Below are 16,845 nucleotides of genomic sequence, written 5' to 3' on the forward strand. Positions count from 1 at the left end.
TTCTTCCCGATGCCTCTTCTTCTTTCTTCTTTATTCTCCTCCCTCCTTCTCCTCCCGCGAGGCTAGCGGCGCCGGAAGAGTGCCGAGCCCGGCGGTGGCTCGGCGACGTGGCCGGTGGAGCGCGGCCGAGATCCTTTCTCCTCCGGATTCTCTCACAGGCGGCGACGGTGGGGAAGAAGCACGGGTGGAGGTCGAGGGCAAGGGAGGCGGCGGCGGAGACGGCGGCGGAGAGGGAGTCACACTTAGCGTGGAGATCGGAGCCGATGATGCGGAAGCGGAATGGGCACACGCGGACCTTACGGGATGGCTCGGAAGGAATAGGATTCAAAACAGGGGAAAAAAGGGAAAATGAAGATGAAGGAGGTGAAGGGCATTATGGTCTTTTTATGAAAATTTATTATGCATTGGAAATGGGTATGGACCGGTTGTTAAAGTTATGTTCAACAGGGATTAAACATTACAGTCCGGTCAAAGAATGGACCGGACATTAGTTTCCCCAATTAAGAATGCCTGCATGCAAGGGTGCTCCCTTGGAATCATCATGGCAAACACGGTTACGTCTCCTTGACTCGCGAATTTTCCGTTCGAAGACTTTGATCCAGGACAAAGCCTCGCCTCGCTCGATCAATTGTCATGTGAAAGAGATGGGCATGCTTCTCCCCTTCACTGAAACCAACTTAATTGTCTTAATTATTAAGATCTAGCATCATACTGCGGAGCGCCACCTATCAGTGATGACGACACGTACGTCGGCTATCCGGTGTGGCGATGAGGAGGTGGATGCAAGGTTAAGTTGAAAGGAATCCTTCTGACCGAGTACTGCCTTTAATTTTCCATGAAGATTTAGAATTTGGTCATGACAAGCTCCAAAGGAGAGTGAGAGTGAGAGTGAGAGAGAGAGAGACCTAGGAAGCATATCTTACTTGGCATCCTCAGCTTTGGCCAAAGACTTTGATTATGGGGGGTGCTTGCATTTCCTAAGCCTTGCAGGCCGACATTGAGGGATGTTTTAAGACGTTAGTCCTATCGCCTAGTGTTTGAACCACCATCCCTCCACGGATGTCTGCATCAAAGAGGAATCTTAGTTAGAAAAAGAGTGATGCTTTGGTTAGTTGCATTCCAATTGGACCAATGGAAGGGTTTTAGGAACTTCCATATGCATGAATGGATTTCCAAGCCTCCCCCAGCTGGAGAATGTATTATTAGACATTCGAGAACTCGTGCAGATATGTATTTAGCTCCACATCAGCTATGTATTGGATAGATTTTAGGTACTTAAAAAGGATCAAAAAACTCAAATAATACTTTTTAGCTAGCCTTTTTGGATAGATTCTGGATTGTTACAAATAATATCAAAGTGGATTTGGCTCATGGTCTATCTAGACTGAAAAAAATTGCAGCACGAGTCTGTTTGGATTGACTACGAACTAATTGAGGTGTTTGTGATTGAATTTGAATAGATTTAGATCCTTAGCCTGGTGAGGATACCAAGGCTTAAATAGAAGAAGAATGTGAGGACTCCTGCAGATGCGTATTTAGTCCTATATGGGATATGCACTGGGTATATATTGGGTATTTAATAATTCTAAAACTATTTTATTAAATATTTTTAATATATTTTAAAAATTTTGAACATTGGGTGTTTGGTCTCATGCGCATATGTGACGTGACATGACTTGATGAGGTTAGATAAATTTTGCGATAACTACGATATAATATAGCACAAGTGGATGGGTGCCCTTACCATGTCTTCCACACAAATATTCCTCATTTGAATTTTCACATTTTATATACTTAGTCGCTTTTTGCAAAGGCATTCAACTTGACTTTCTCAAATATTTAACATGGGACTTTAGCATTTGTATACCTAAGAGACTACCATAATTGTCCTTAGGCCCTCATAGATAGATTAGCTCAATCAACTAGCCCTTTATTCTATGGTAGAGTATCGATTCCTTTATTGAGTGACCTAGAATGGCTGTAAAAAGGAGTTATTTGTCTTCGAGATTGCATGAATTTTTTGAATTCTCTACCTTCTCCATCTTTCCCCCACCGAGTTCTAGATGATTGTTGCATGTACAATTTCGGTGGATCTTTGTTTATGGAGAAGGACGCCAAGTAACCTGTGTACCTCGCGGGTATTGTTCTTTTCTCTAAAGACAATGCTTTTGGGCATGCCTCGATCAACAAGCTTTTTCTCTTCCTTTTATTCTACCAATTCTTGCTAGCCTTTTCCCACACACACACACACACACACACACACACACACATCGATTGGTCAGGATGAGCCACATGTTTGATGGGGCTTGGCATGAAACGCTAGACTCATGGCTCATCCAATTATGTTCAAAGATCATTTTTGTGCACAAGTGTTAATTGTAGCTTGTGTTGAACTTGTCATTGGTTCCCACAGCATCATAGGGCTTGGGCCTATCCATCCGTCCACGCAAGCACACGAATCAGGCTTGGGACCTCCATTGGTTTGCATTACTGGGCTAGGGCCCATAGATGGGATCAGCCACCTCATGATTAGTGATCAAATTAGGTATAGCACACATGATTCAAAACAAAATTAGGCAGGCATTTTTGTAGTTGCATTAGGAGTTGAATCGTTAGGTTCGTTTCATGACACTAGATCAATCAAGATGTGCACATACTTTAGGGTCCCCCGGCTCGAATCATCATGGTGTAAGATCAAGGTGTAATTCCATACGGGAAAATTTTGACATCGGCATTGTTCGAAGTTTATGCAGGCTCATGTATGGATTAAATTGATTCAGATTCCACATTCTAGCAGGTTTGGGGCTATCAAACGCTGAAGTGACTCAAAGTGGATCAGACCTTGTTAAAAGCTATTCCCAGCAGATAAATGTATCTAACTTCCTTGTCAATCTATGAGGCCTTATTTGGATGGCCTGTGCCATATTTTTTTTTCATATATCTTAACGTGGAGGGGAAAGGTTGAGGAGAAGATGCAGAAGGGTGAAGAAGCCAAGCATTGTGGTGGAACATAGACTTTGACTCCTCGTTGCTGGGGTTCCAAGTTCCACAAATTCCCCTTCTTTCCTTTCAGGATTGTTTATTCTCCGGTCCATATATATAGATGAAATGTGAGGTGGCCTTCCCATGGTTCTGCTGAAAAGATAATGGTAAAGTTAAGCAGCATGATTAACTCATTAGATAGAAGCTTCAAAAAATCAATTGAGAAGAGACATGAAAAAAAATGCAACAAGAATTCCATCATGTCTAATAGAAAGTTGATTTGATATTCTACTGAGAAAGTTCTTATGATACTTCGTTCACTATCTTATTTGCAAGTACGGAAATTAAATATTCTCACAATAGAAAATGAACAAACTGAAAACAAGCCATCAGGTGCTCATAGACTCAAAATTCTATCTTTATTTTTGTAACTTACTAATATTTTTTAAATTTCCTCTGCATCATGGTGGGCATTTTACTAGTTGTTATATATCTTACCATTAATTTTTATCATGGAAATAGAGTGAACAACTTCAGTTTTTTATTTCGACTCAAATCTAGTCTCCATCAATTTTAAACTCGAGCATATTGAGTTGGTCTGGTCCTGGTTGACATGGTCTGATCTAAATGACGGATGCGCAAAGAATTTGTGTATAGATTGGCCAACAAATCAAGTCCAAATTATATTCGAGGTGACAGAAAGACATTTTGATATTATTATTAAGACTCCATACAGAATCACTTTTTTCACTAAACTACGGTCCAGGCACTCTGAAATGAAGTGTGGTGCCTTCTTAAGGTTTTCATGATAATAGACCATGAGAAAATAGCTTCGCAAAGCCTAGAGTTGGGCAACGGGCCGTGCCGGGCCGGCCCGGCCCAGGCCCCCCGGGTCCAAATTCTAAGCGGGCCGTGCCTGGCACGGCCCGTGAGGCACGGAAGGCCAGCCCGGCCCGGCCCCCGGCCCCTCTATTGGTGGGCCGGGCCGGGCACGGCACGGCACGGGCCGTGCCAGGCACGGCCCGTAACGGGCGCAAACGGGCCGTGCCAGGCACGGCCCGTAACGGCTCCAGACGGGCCGTGCCTGGCACGGCCCGTCTGGAGAGGGGGAGTGAAAATAGCCGTTTCCAACGGCTATTTTCGTGAAAATGACCCTTTTACCCATCCCAACAGTCCAATAACGGCTGAATTGAGGGGTATTTTGGGAAAAAAAAAATTTTGGGCTTCTATAAATAGCCCATTCCTCCCTCATTCTCACCACACCAAACCTCTCATTCTCTCCTTCTCTACTGCTATTATTTCTCTCTTCAAAGTGCTCTTCTAGCAATTTAATTTTTAGTTTGTTCAAGTGCTACACAAGAGGAGGTTCCTGTTGAGAAGAGAAGGTCGCTTCTGTTGAGAGCACAAGAGGAAGCTCGGAATCTCGGCTCTGCCTCTGCCCTCCGACCCTCTACTCAATTCCTCCTTGCGGTTAGTTTTTATTTTTTGAATTAATCATAGATATGTCATCTTTTGAGGAAAGTCAGTTTGGCATTCCTGTTTCTGAGGGAGAAGAAACTAATCCCCAACCCCCTGTTCCTAGTTCCTCTAGAACTGGTGAACCGAGTGAAGGTCAAACCTCTTCTCGTAAGAGGACTAGTACTGTATGGAATGAATTTGATAGAGTTATGGTTGAGGGAGTCTGGAAAGCTAAATGTAAAAAATGTGCCAAACTTTATAGTTGTAGTAGTAGTGGGGGAACATAGCATTTAAAAAGACATCAAGAGAGTCATAGGATGCATGATTCTCATGCTCAAACTCAAAGTAGCCTTAATATACAAGGGGGATTACTTGTAGGTAATTTTGCATATAATCATGAAAATCAAAGAAAAGCACTTGTAAAATGGATAGTTAAGGATGAATTACCTTTTAGTTTATGTGAATCTTTTAATTTTGAAGAATATGTTCAATTAAACCTACAACCTGCTTACAAAAGAACTAGTAGGCGTACATTTAGAAGAGTAGCTATGATTAATTTTTTAGCAATGAAACAAAATTTAATTGAAACACTTTCTACTTTAAATGTAAAAATTTCATTAACTTCTGATATTTGGTCAGCATCTGTAGGTAGTAATTGTTTTATTGCCATTACTGCTCATTATATTGATAATGATTGGCAATTAAATAAACGTATTCTTGCTTTTCGTGCTTTTGATTTTCCACATTCTGGGCAACAAATTTCAAATATAATTTATCAAACTGCATGTTCATATAATATTAATGATAAAATTATGTCTATTACTTTTGATAATGCATCTAATAATAATTCTGCTGTTGTATTATTAAAAGACTCATTGCATCCCATATTAGATGGAAATTTACTGCATATTAGATGTGCATGTCATATCTTAAATCTTTCTGTTCAAGCTGGCATGGGCATGATTCAAGATGTGATTTCAAAAATTAGAAATGCAGTTTCTTTTATTCATGCTTCTAGATCAAGACTTCAAGAATTTAAGGAATTATGCATAAATCATGGTAAACGTTTTAAAAAATTTAAACTTGATGTAATTACTCGTTGGAACTCCACATATAGCATGATACATGATGCATACCCATATAAAAATTTATTAAGTGCATATATTAATGATCGTGGATTAGGATTTACATTCACTGAAACTGATTGGAATAAAGGAAAAATTTTGGAAGATTTTTTGCTTAGTTTTTATAATGCTACCAATGTTCTTTCTGGTATTTATTACCCTACTTCATGTTCATTTTTACAACAAGCATATATAATTAGTCAAAAATTTGCAGAACATAGATATGATGATGTTTTAATGCCTATTATTCACCTAATGGAATCTAAATGGAATGAGTATTGGGACAGGATATGTCCTATGCATAACTTAGCTGCTGTATTTGATCCTAGAGTTAAATTAAATGGCGTGCTAATTTTACTTGATGCATACGCTGAAAATATGAATCAAGATGCTGAATCTGCTAAAGATGAGGTAAGACAACTTCTTTATGATATTTATGCTATATATGATGAAAAAATTCGTGGATCTAGAACACAAATACAAACCTCTATTCCTCCTTCTAGTAGTTCTCGTTCGTCATCTATTTTTTCATTCATTGCACAGAGAAGACACACACATGCTTCAAGTTCCTCTTCATCTTCTTCATCTTTAAGTAGTGAACTAGAATTTTATTTACAAAATGATCTTCAGTCTGCATATGATGAAAATCAAATAGAGAATCTAGATGTATTATCTTGGTGGAAGAGTGTTAGAAATCAATATCCTGTTATGTCTGCAATTGCACGCGATATTTTAGCTGTGCCGATGTCCACGGTAGCATCGGAATCCGCTTTTAGTGCAGGTCGGCGTGTTCTTGACGAAAAGAGAAGTAGGATGACGGGCGAAACGGTGGAGATGCTTCTCTGCTTCAAGGATTGGCTGGATGCTGAGGCAAGACTTCAAGATAAAGGTGGACATAATACAACATCCTCTGATGATGATGATACAAACACTACTGAAGACTGAAGACTGAAGACTGAAGACTGAAGACTGAATACTGATTCACTGAATCACTGATGATTAGTAAGATTTCTTAATTTTTTATAATTGTACATTTTTATTGTATTCTGGAGGTCAGACCAAGGTCCAAACCTCGGCCCTTTCTTAGTTTCTTATTGTATTCTAGAATCTAGAGGTCAGACCAAGGTCCAAACCTCCCTTCATGTACCATTTTGATTTAAATTAATAAACTGGTAGGGGTCTATGCCAAACCCCCCACCATTAAGGTGGCTTTATATTCATAAATCAAGATTTCTTAGTGTTCAATATTTATTAATTTATTAAAAAAATTTTATCGGGCCGAGCCGGGCCCAGGCCCGGACCGTGCCAGGCTCGCGTGCCAGCCCGGCCCAGGCCCTTATGGGCCGTGCCGTGCTGGCCCGCGGGCCGTGCCGTGCTTGGCCCGCGGGCCTAGACCGGGCCGTGCCGGCCCAGGCCCGAAGCGGGCCGTGCCTGGCACGGCCCGCTGGCCAGGAACCTCTAGCCCAGCACGGCCCTATCAAAGGGGCCGTGCCAGGCACGGCCCGGCACTGTAGCTGGCGGGCCGTGCCAGGCACGGCCCGCTTCGTGCCGTGCCGTGCCGGGCCGTGGGCGGCCCGGCCCAGTGCCCATCTCTAGCAAAGCCACTGAAACAAAGCATATAACTGGTTATCTTGGCCCATTATGGGTTCTGGAGTTTTGGATCGTTCTGCTATGTTTGGGGCGAATGGGCTTGTATCTTTAGATGTCATGAAAGTTACATCTGTTTCTCAGCCCTTTGTGGAGCCACAAACCAATCCAAAATATCCTTCCGCAATTCAAATTTCATCCAATAGTTGTGTGAGGACTTTTATGGCCGTGTATTTAGTCCTACATTGGTTACTCACTAGATAAATTCTGAGTATTTATACAAAATCAAAAAACTTAAATAATACCATCTAAGTAGCCTTTTTGGGTAAGATCCTGCGTTGTGACAAATATATTGAAGCAAACTCGGCCCATAGCCTATGTGGATTAGGGGACACTGCAGCATAGGCTCGTAGAGACTGACCACGGACTGATTATAGTGCTTGTGATTAGATTTGAAACCTTAGCATGATCAAAACGCTTGGGCTTGAATGGGGGGAGTATGTGAGGATCCATGCAGGAGTATATTTAGTCTCACATCGGTTATTTGCCGATGTGGACTAAGGGATACTGCAGCACCGATCTATTGAAGCTGACCACAACCCAATCATGGTGCTTGTGATTAGATTTGAATGGATTTGAACGCTTAGCCTGATGCGAATGTCAGAGCTTAAATGGAAGAGTATGTGAGAACTTGTGCGGGCATGTATTTAGTCCTACATCGATTATTCACTGGGTAGATTTTGGATATTTATACATGATCAAAAAACCTAAATATTACCTTCCGGGTAGCTATTTTGGATGAGACCCTGAGTTGTGATAAATTGGCTATCTAATTTTAACCTTCAATACTGTAGTGATTAGCATCGGTGGTCATTAATAGACATTTTGCTTCAGTGCTTGGAGTTGCTTCGCTGTCGATTTGAGCAATTGTTGGACCAGAGGGCCCGGAAATATTGGTGGAGCATTGATGGTCATAAATATTCAGTGCCTTCAATCATTCTGATCTTGGTATGTTATATTTAGGATATATTTAATTAGAAAGAGTTGGGCTCTGAAATGAGAATGAGAATGACTTCCTATACTCATTCTAATAGGAAATAGGAATGTCTCAAAAATACTCCTATGTTTAATTGGTGTCTCAAAAATTTACTTAACAACATTCCAATTTCAATTCGGATCCAAGATATGAATCAAATGTGTTGGAAAATATGGCTATTTCAATTTTCATTCTGGTTCCAGCCGCGAATCAAATAACCTCAAACGAAGCCTGTAGTAAATTTTATGGGAGGGAGGAAGGGAGTCACTGTATATTGTGAGACTCTTGCTCGAGTCTTAACCGGCTGTTAACTTGTGTTAACTGAGACCAATCAATGGGGAGGAGAAAAGAAACAACAGGGGAAAAACCAGCCAGATTCATTTCCAGCTATATCTGTTCTGGATGCGTTGTTTAAATCCATTTCCTAATTCATTTTGAACGTACCATGCTTGGGATAACCAGGCACCCGAATCACAGAATTTTATTTATTTTTTTTGTTAGTCAAGTCGAACTTACAAGATTATTTTATCAAGTTAATTACATGGAGTAATCATTTTTCTTTTTGGGACAAGGAATAAGCAAAGCGCAGGGATGTAGCAGATCTTATCGCACCAGCTCAGCACCTAAAACGATTTGCCACAGATTTGGGTTGCACCACTTTTTCTTTAGAAATTTAGTTTTAGGACGAAGCTTAAAGAGGAGAGACACACTGGTCTTCTGGAGTGCATGATAGATCCAAGACATGTTGAATTGCCCGGATCTTGGATGATCTTGTGTGAGAATACCTTTTCATTAAAAAAAAAATCTTGTGCAATACTAACCTTTTCTTTTCTTTTATAGTTTTCTCTTTTCTTTTTCTTTGTTTACTCTGCTGCTAATATGACCATGTATGAATAAAGAAAAAAAAACAAAGAGACAACTTATATGATTTGGCTTTTTTTTTTTGTTGTTGTTTCTCATCAGGATAACATCATAAGGATCTACTAAAAACAAATAGTATATAATATATTTAGAGTAATATGCTATCTAGTTCGGGAGTTTTAGGACTGAAATCGGATCGGATATAGATCGGATACTAGCATATCCATATTCATATTTATTTTGCTTGACGAATACCGATATAGATATAAATGTTAATCGGATGTAAAAATTCATATCTATTTATTTTAAACGATTATGTATTTAAATTGGATACCAAAAATATGAATATAAATTGAATTATTAAACTTTATGACCACGGAATTAAAGATCTTACTAAGTGGATGATAAATCAAGTTAATATCATGTTAATACGGTCATTTATTTTTTAAAAAAGTTAATGAGCGTCACATAAAAAATAAATAGAGTAATGAACAGAATCAGATATTCGAATACGAATTAGATAGTTGCTTATCCATATTCATATCTATATCCTCTCCTTTTTTTTTTACAGATATAGATACGGATATTAGCCGAATGCTCAATTTTTTATCCATATTCGGAAAGAATTGGATATAAAAATAGATCCAGACGGATATTATCCAATCCACTTTTATCTTTAGATGAGTTGGTTCTCCATAATATATGCACAAATAACGATATATTCTATAATTTGCCTACATCAGCCCCAAAGTAGGATTCATCCAAACCTTGCAATACACCTAGAGATGCACGGTGTAATAACTGCTAAGATACATGGCTTCACAAATAAGGCACATTAGGAAATAAATGATACCTAATTTCATTCGGGTCCATTATCATCTTAAAAAACAAAAAAATGCTACACATCTACTGCACTATACTAATAGAAGGGACAAACCTCCTATGATTTTGCATGCACTCGTCCATTTCCATTATGTTATTAAAATCACATATTCCTCATATTTGGATATTTCTCTTTCATAAGATTGCCATGTCCCAAAGTTGCAACTATATTTCAGATGAATCTCCAAAGCTAAAATTAACAGTTCATGGGTTAGTATAAGACCGGGCATTTCGCACCTGACCTGATTGTCTTCAAAGACCATCTCACACCCAATTGATAGCTAGGACCAAGGAACAGTCCCAAATAAAGCTTTCATCCTTTATCTAAAGTTCCTTCAGTAATTATAGGCATCTGGTCAACCAAATCAACCTACTAAAGCCTTGAGGACCACCTGTGAGCTTCTTTTTTTTTTTTTCTTTTTCTCATCAAAGGACAATCTTGATGGCTTCAATGCATGGAAAGAGGAAGGAGGGGCCACTGCTTTGATGCCTCCACCTGCACCTTCTCGTGCTCCACCCTTCTACCAACTCCTTTCCAAAAGCCTTTTAACATATTCAACGTGGTACAAATTAATCCATAATTCTATCACACGCTTGCCTAGAAACCCAGGTACTGTTTTTTTTTTTTTTTTCCATCCCGTAATCATAAACAAAGGTATCCAAACTTGGGAGTCCATAGCTTAATATGATGCTCATTGGATGGAAGGGATCTTAAGAATAATAAATAGCAGTCCTCCCACTGGATTGCATGATTTCGAAGGGGTAGAATCATTGCCTAATGAAGAGCCCGTGGGAGGCACGTGAGGTAAATGATGTGTTGCATGGGTTTATGAGCTTTGGATGGTGTCTCACTCTAATCAATTAAATGGTGTACCTATGGTTCCATAAGCTAGCTTGTTGATCATGATTCTTTTTTCTTGTAATTTTTATGGTGGGTTAGTATATTAGCTAGTTTTCCTGGTGAGAGATTCATATATTTTGTCCATTGTTGGGTGGAACTAATTAAAACAAGTTTGTTCTAAAGAAACACCCACTTGAGGGTATATCGTCCATCTTATGCCCTGAAAGACAGCCAAAGTTTTGCTCCATATAAATGATTCCAGGCATCAAGTAGTTAGGCATTTGGCATTTTAATCGTACACCTCCAACTTGGTAGCCATGTTTTCTTTGAAAAATGAGGAATTAAACAAATTTATTAGCAACTTTGGATTTCCGAGAAGCGGGGAGCGTGGAAGGAGTTTTGTACAAGTCATTAAGCAGTTAAATTTTGAGCTCAATTATTTGTATCACTCTTTCTCTCTCACACTAATTATGCTATGTGGGAATCAATCTCATATATGAACTTATTCGACATTCTCCTCCTTCATGCGTAGGCTGATTTTCACTACTCCTGGAGTCTAATTCACTACTTCTTTCGGTGCACCACGTCTTACCACTCTAGCCCATAAGTCCACTCTCCATTAGCCACACTAATGGAGAGGTTCTCAACATCTCGTAGGTACGGACATTTCTGATGATGCTTGGATTTTGAATTCTAGTAGTTCTTATCATATTTACTCCTTGAGATAAACGAAGTTATTGTTCAATTATATGTACTTCCGATGGTTCAATTGGCTGATTGATGGCAAAATCCAGACGTTTGATAGAGTAGTTATATTTTGCATGGTGTACAACATGTCTCAAAGATGTGCAAGAATCTAATTTTGCTTAGTGCACTAGATTCTAGAGGCTATGGATGCTCAATGCAAGATGGATTTTTGAAAGTGATTTCGATTCATTGGACACATGCATGGTTGTTGGTGGAATTTTGATGGTGAACAGAAGTGAGATGGAGACATGGTACTTGGGATGGTGTCCAACATTGACGGATGCGATTTTTCCAGGAAATTTCTAAAAGAATGGGGCTGTAGGCGGTCGAATGAGATGATTCGAGAGGTGCTTGGATTCGCAGGAAGCTTGTTGTTATTCCAGGGGAGAGAGGTGGTGTTGTTTGAGGGATTGGTTGATACAGAGCTTAACGCAGAATCTTCCAGTTGGCTTGGCAATTTAAGTCAAGGTGGGGAATGCGAGGAAAAAGAAACAAAGTCCATTTACGACTCTGTTCTTTGGGCTGCATGCCGAAAAGTGAGACGGTGCTCTCCTACACTCCTATTACGGAGATTTTTCTTAAGTTATAGATAAGGACACAAAAGGTTCCATCGAAGAGTATAAAAAGAGAGGAGAAGAGAAAAAGATGAAGAGAGATGGAGGAAGAGAATTAAGGAAAGTATTTTTCTTCTTGGTACTCACATCGGGTTTTAAATCCTCGCCAATCTTTTGGTGTAATTCTTTTAAAAAAATTCTCGGTTATTTTTTCTCTTGCATTAAACACTCTTGAGAATTTTCTGTTGATCGCTTTGACTCGATGAATAGAATTGTAAAAATTCTATACCCTGTTTATTATGGTGGATATCTTATTCCCTTGGTGGATATAGCCTGGATTTTGTTGGAAAAATGGAAGAATATAAAAGACTTAGCGAAAGCTTAGGAAAGAAGGGAGGGTGAGAAGGAAAAGTCGGAAAAGGGAGATCTTCGGAGAAAAATTGAGAAATGATAACTAAAATAGTTTTGGATAGTTTTGGACGTAGGGATGAAAATGAACCCGGCCGATAGCATCCTTCCAGATCCATTTCATATTTGGATCTATATGAATAAGAATACAACTTTAATTCCCCATTCTATTAATATCTATATCCGTATTTATATCCATTAAAGAAAAACAAAATGGATGATATTTCCTATGTGATGATTTATAAAATGTAGTTATTTTATTTATATTCATATTTATGACTATTCTATTAGTATTCCATTTGCACTTATATCTACTTAAAACAAATAAGGATATGAAACTTGGCATCCAACTCATACTCGTATCTATATTTGTATATCTATCATCTAAAAATAGATAGAGATATGGATATACTGTATCCGATCTTCTCAACCTAATTTGATGATATTAGACTTTGTAAAGCAAAAATAATAATAAAAAAAGAATAAAGTTTCTTTTAGCCTAAGGATAAAGTTGTGCAACTTTCTAATCAGCATATACTAGAAGCCAATAGTAATAGGTGATGACCAAATGGGTTGAATGATGCCGCTTTTGATAGAAAGGCCAACCTTATTTCACACCAACCTATCATTCCTAAGTTATTTGAATCTCTAAAAAGCTTGTTGCAGTACTTCTGCATTCAACTTCATCATAATTGCTTTTGCCGGATTTGTGGACCAAACTCCAAACCTGCTTCCTAAAGCTAATCGAGCTTCACTTACAAAGCCATAATGCCCCACTTGTTGCACCACAGGCATGTTCCTAGAGGAAACTTTCACCACCTTTTCTGCTGTGTGCTCGTGGCTATCTAAGAAAAAATACAAAGACCACACTACGTCTGATATGAGTGAGAGAGAGAAAAGAGAGAGCTGTGATGTAATAATATATGGAAGCAAAGAGTGCTTGTGATTCCTCATTTCACTGCAATGCACGTACGACATCTATTTGGGCTGTTACGTGGTGTTTGATGATGCATGTGATTCCTTGTTTCCTTCATGTGAACTAAGAAATAGGAAAGAGGATACATAGAAAGTGATCGTTGGATCCTTCATGGGCCCCAGAAAATTCAGGGATTAAACAAACCCTGTGGCCTTGTGACTTGAGTACAGTCTTCGCTGTCGATTGGATTGAGCTCGATCATGTGCTCCGTGAAGAACGCTGCAGCATGGAAACCTCACCTTGATCATCACCTGTTGGTTGATTTTAATTACCATTGCTTATGTGAGGATCAAATTAATGTATTCAATATCACCCAATGCTGGTCTAAGATCCTTGCACTTGTTTGCTAAGTGTTTTATGCTTTATTTTGTACAAAACTTAGTATCATATTATGAGTTAGTTAAGCTTAGTAGTAGCCTTTTAGAATATTACATTGCGATATATAATTTAATAGGGGTGTCAGTTCCATCATTGGATCTTAATGAGCATCTATTCTGTTTATTGTTAATGATCTGGGCCCTGCGTAGGGACTTTACAATCTAAATAAAAGATATTTTTAGATGCATCCAGGTATGGGACCATTGCTTTCCATGCATTTCTGTCCTTTGACTGGCTGGCTAAGCACAGTGTACCAAGTTCCTGCCGAGCATCTGCATTATTGTTAATAATGTGCATAAACTCAAGCATAATGATGATTGCAAGGTTATAGCCAACGTTATTAAATGAGCACATAGCCACCCTCATACTTGAAAACTATTGCTTTGCATCACTCTATGAATGTTCTTATCAATTATCATCATCAGCTATTTCACTAAGCTATAGCTCTATTAATTCTTCTGTATCTCCATAGCTATAACATAGTGTGGTTAAAATTTCCAAGTATTAATACTACGCTGTTGTGAACGTCCACATGTGTCTCTCTTGATAATAATTTTTTTGTGAAAAATATGATAGAAATTTTACCATTTAGGTTCAAACATGACACCTCTCTCGATGCTAATAACCAGCTTCTCAGTCTAACATATAGATCATTGCCACATTTATCGGACTGACTTATGAATCACACGGCCGGCTAGGTTCAGATTATGGTACTATGGTTGCAACCATATCGAAAGGAAAAAGAGAAAACATGTAGAGGATTAGTTAGCTTGCAAAAAGATGAACAAAGAGAGAGGCTTTAATGGATCCAATTATTGTAAATGTGAGACAAGGTAGTATCAAGCATGTGATAAATGCCACATGCGGTGCAAACTGAGGATCTAGGTCTGGGCCGGCCGATATCAAGGTGTTCCTGACTTTTGATATTTGGCATTATATTCCTAAAGGTCCACAGCATACAATTGAATTTCAATTCTTAATTGATGATCAAGAAAGATTACGAGATAGTAAGGCAAACCAAAATGGGAAAACCTAAGAATATAGAATATAAGTTTTCATGGATCGAATAACTAATCGAGTAATGGATTGGTCTCCTAGTGATACTAGCTAGACATTCAGCCTTTCTGGTTAGGTAGCTTGCTTGCTCTCCCCCATGGCTTCTACCAAGAACTTTGAGGGAAAGCTACAAAGTAGTTACTTTGCATGTTAAAAAAACAAAATGAACTAGACAAGGCTTTTTAAAGTCAATCATGTTAATTTGCCTGCAAGATTCCAAAAGCTTAAATTGTTAGGAAGTGAATTAATAATATAATTCAATCTTAACATATAATCAAACAAGATTAGTTAGTCATGGTTAGTGATCATGGTATCTAGAAAGTAGAAATTAATAGATATGAATGTTTCTTGGTGAATTACCATCACTTATAAGTTTTCTTGTACCCTGTAAAATTCATTTCAGAAGTATAATAAGAAGATTCCACTTCAGATTAAAAATTCATTGAGGCAGGGGGGTTGCAGATACCAGCGGTCGTGATTCGCTGCATGTACAGCCACGTGGTGGATGCAGTGTAGGCAATCATGGTTTCGCCTTTCGCAGACACACAAACAGAGGACACTATAGCGAACCCAACCCCACTCCCCGGGCCAACCGCCACCACGCTATTTAAATACAACACTTGCCCATTTCTTTCTCCCATGCACCTGTCTTCCTCCCATCAACACCTCAAGCGCTCTCCCATTGCCTCTCTCTCTCTCTCTCTCTCTCTCTCTCTCTCGATCTCCCCTTTCTCATCTTCCATCTCTCATCTCGCTGCCTCTGTTCCCTTAACCTGCCTAATTGCTTCACTCTCTTCCTCATATAAAATAGCCACTAGAGCCAGTAGCCTAGTATCTTGGACCTTTACCTCCCTGTCACTGATTCAACCTACACTAAAGAACACATCCCATTATTGACGAAGATGTCCAGCAGGAGGACTCGATCAAGGCAGTCAAGCTCATCGAGAATCAGCGAAGAGCAGATCAATGATCTCGTGTCCAAGTTGGAAGCGCTGCTCCCTGAAGCCAGCATTAGGAGCAACAGCAGTGTAGGTTTCATACCAACTACGTACCCACCATAGTGTTTTACAAGCTCATTTGCTCTTATTTCCTCTAAAGCATGATTAGAGTTTGGCCTTTGGGTGCAGGCGTCGGCTGCTCGGGTCTTGCAAGACACCTGTAACTACATTAGGAGCCTGCATCGAGAAGTCGACGATCTGAGTGAGAGGCTGTCGGAGCTGCTTGCGACGACCGACACAACCAGTGCTCAAGCAGCCATAATTAGGAGTTTGCTCATGTGATCGAACGCTTTGAGTTTTTGGAATAAATTAAGATGCGCTTAGAAGCTACCCTTTAATTTTAGCTTAATGAGGTTTGTCGTGGTCTTCAATGTAGCAAACTTAAGCTTAGTCTTTTCTGTACCTATAAGCTAAATCTTGCTATGGTGGCTATTTATTAGTCCTAGAAATTCTCATCTTTAAACAGCTCCATATAAAACAATGGTTCTTCGTCTTAATGTTCTTGGCAGGCCGAAGGGATGTGGGTGGTTTGATGTGTTTTGCCTTAACCTTGGAATGAGTGGTGATGCAACAAAGAGTGTGCTGCGTTCTTTTGATGTTAGTTGGGGGGGGGGGGTAGTTTCAAGAGACTCTCTAACCTTGGTTGATACCAAGATAATAGTGAGGTTGCTTTTCCCCTTCTCAAGACAGTCAAATTTACAATCTCTAGGATTTCTGATCTTTAGAACGATAAACTCATGCTTCCGTTTCTCTTGTGAATATGAAGTCATGCATCACTGCGCTTGGAGTGCCAACCTAGCTAGCTTGCAAAAACTTGAATCATGATTCCAATATTAATTTCTTTTCTTTGTCCATACTTAATTTATGAATGCTTCCCATATTTTCATTTGAACAAATATCACTTATACTATCATTAATCTGCAGAAAACCATAGGATGAAAGTGATCATTGGTGGAG

The 16,845-nt window shown here is 39.3% G+C and overlaps 1 protein-coding gene across 1 annotated transcript; it reads left to right on the forward strand.

Annotated features, from left to right (window-relative positions):
- Positions 1 to 15,225: 15,225 nt before the first annotated feature.
- On the forward strand, positions 15,226 to 16,297 carry LOC120112045 (transcription factor ILI6-like). Its single transcript, XM_039130634.2, has 2 exons — positions 15,226 to 15,918; positions 16,018 to 16,297. Exons 1-2 carry the CDS (start codon positions 15,793 to 15,795, stop codon positions 16,168 to 16,170), a joined length of 279 nt encoding a protein of 92 aa, XP_038986562.1. The 5' UTR covers positions 15,226 to 15,792; the 3' UTR covers positions 16,171 to 16,297.
- Positions 16,298 to 16,845: the final 548 nt, after the last annotated feature.

Source organism: Phoenix dactylifera, chromosome 12, assembly GCF_051530095.1.
Source record: "Phoenix dactylifera cultivar Ajwa chromosome 12, Ajwa_hap1_PhDact_Kaust_v1.1, whole genome shotgun sequence".
NCBI classification, from domain to species: Eukaryota; Viridiplantae; Streptophyta; class Magnoliopsida; order Arecales; family Arecaceae; genus Phoenix; species Phoenix dactylifera.

Excerpts from the sequence above, each read along its gene's own strand:
- LOC120112045 (XM_039130634.2), top strand. The coding sequence starts at position 15,793 with ATGTCCAGCAGGAGGACTCGATCAAGGCAGTCAAGCTCATCGAGAATC. Across the intron at positions 15,919-16,017 it reads GCATTAGGAGCAACAGCAGT|GCGTCGGCTGCTCGGGTCTT; the intron begins GTAGGTTTCATA and ends CTTTGGGTGCAG.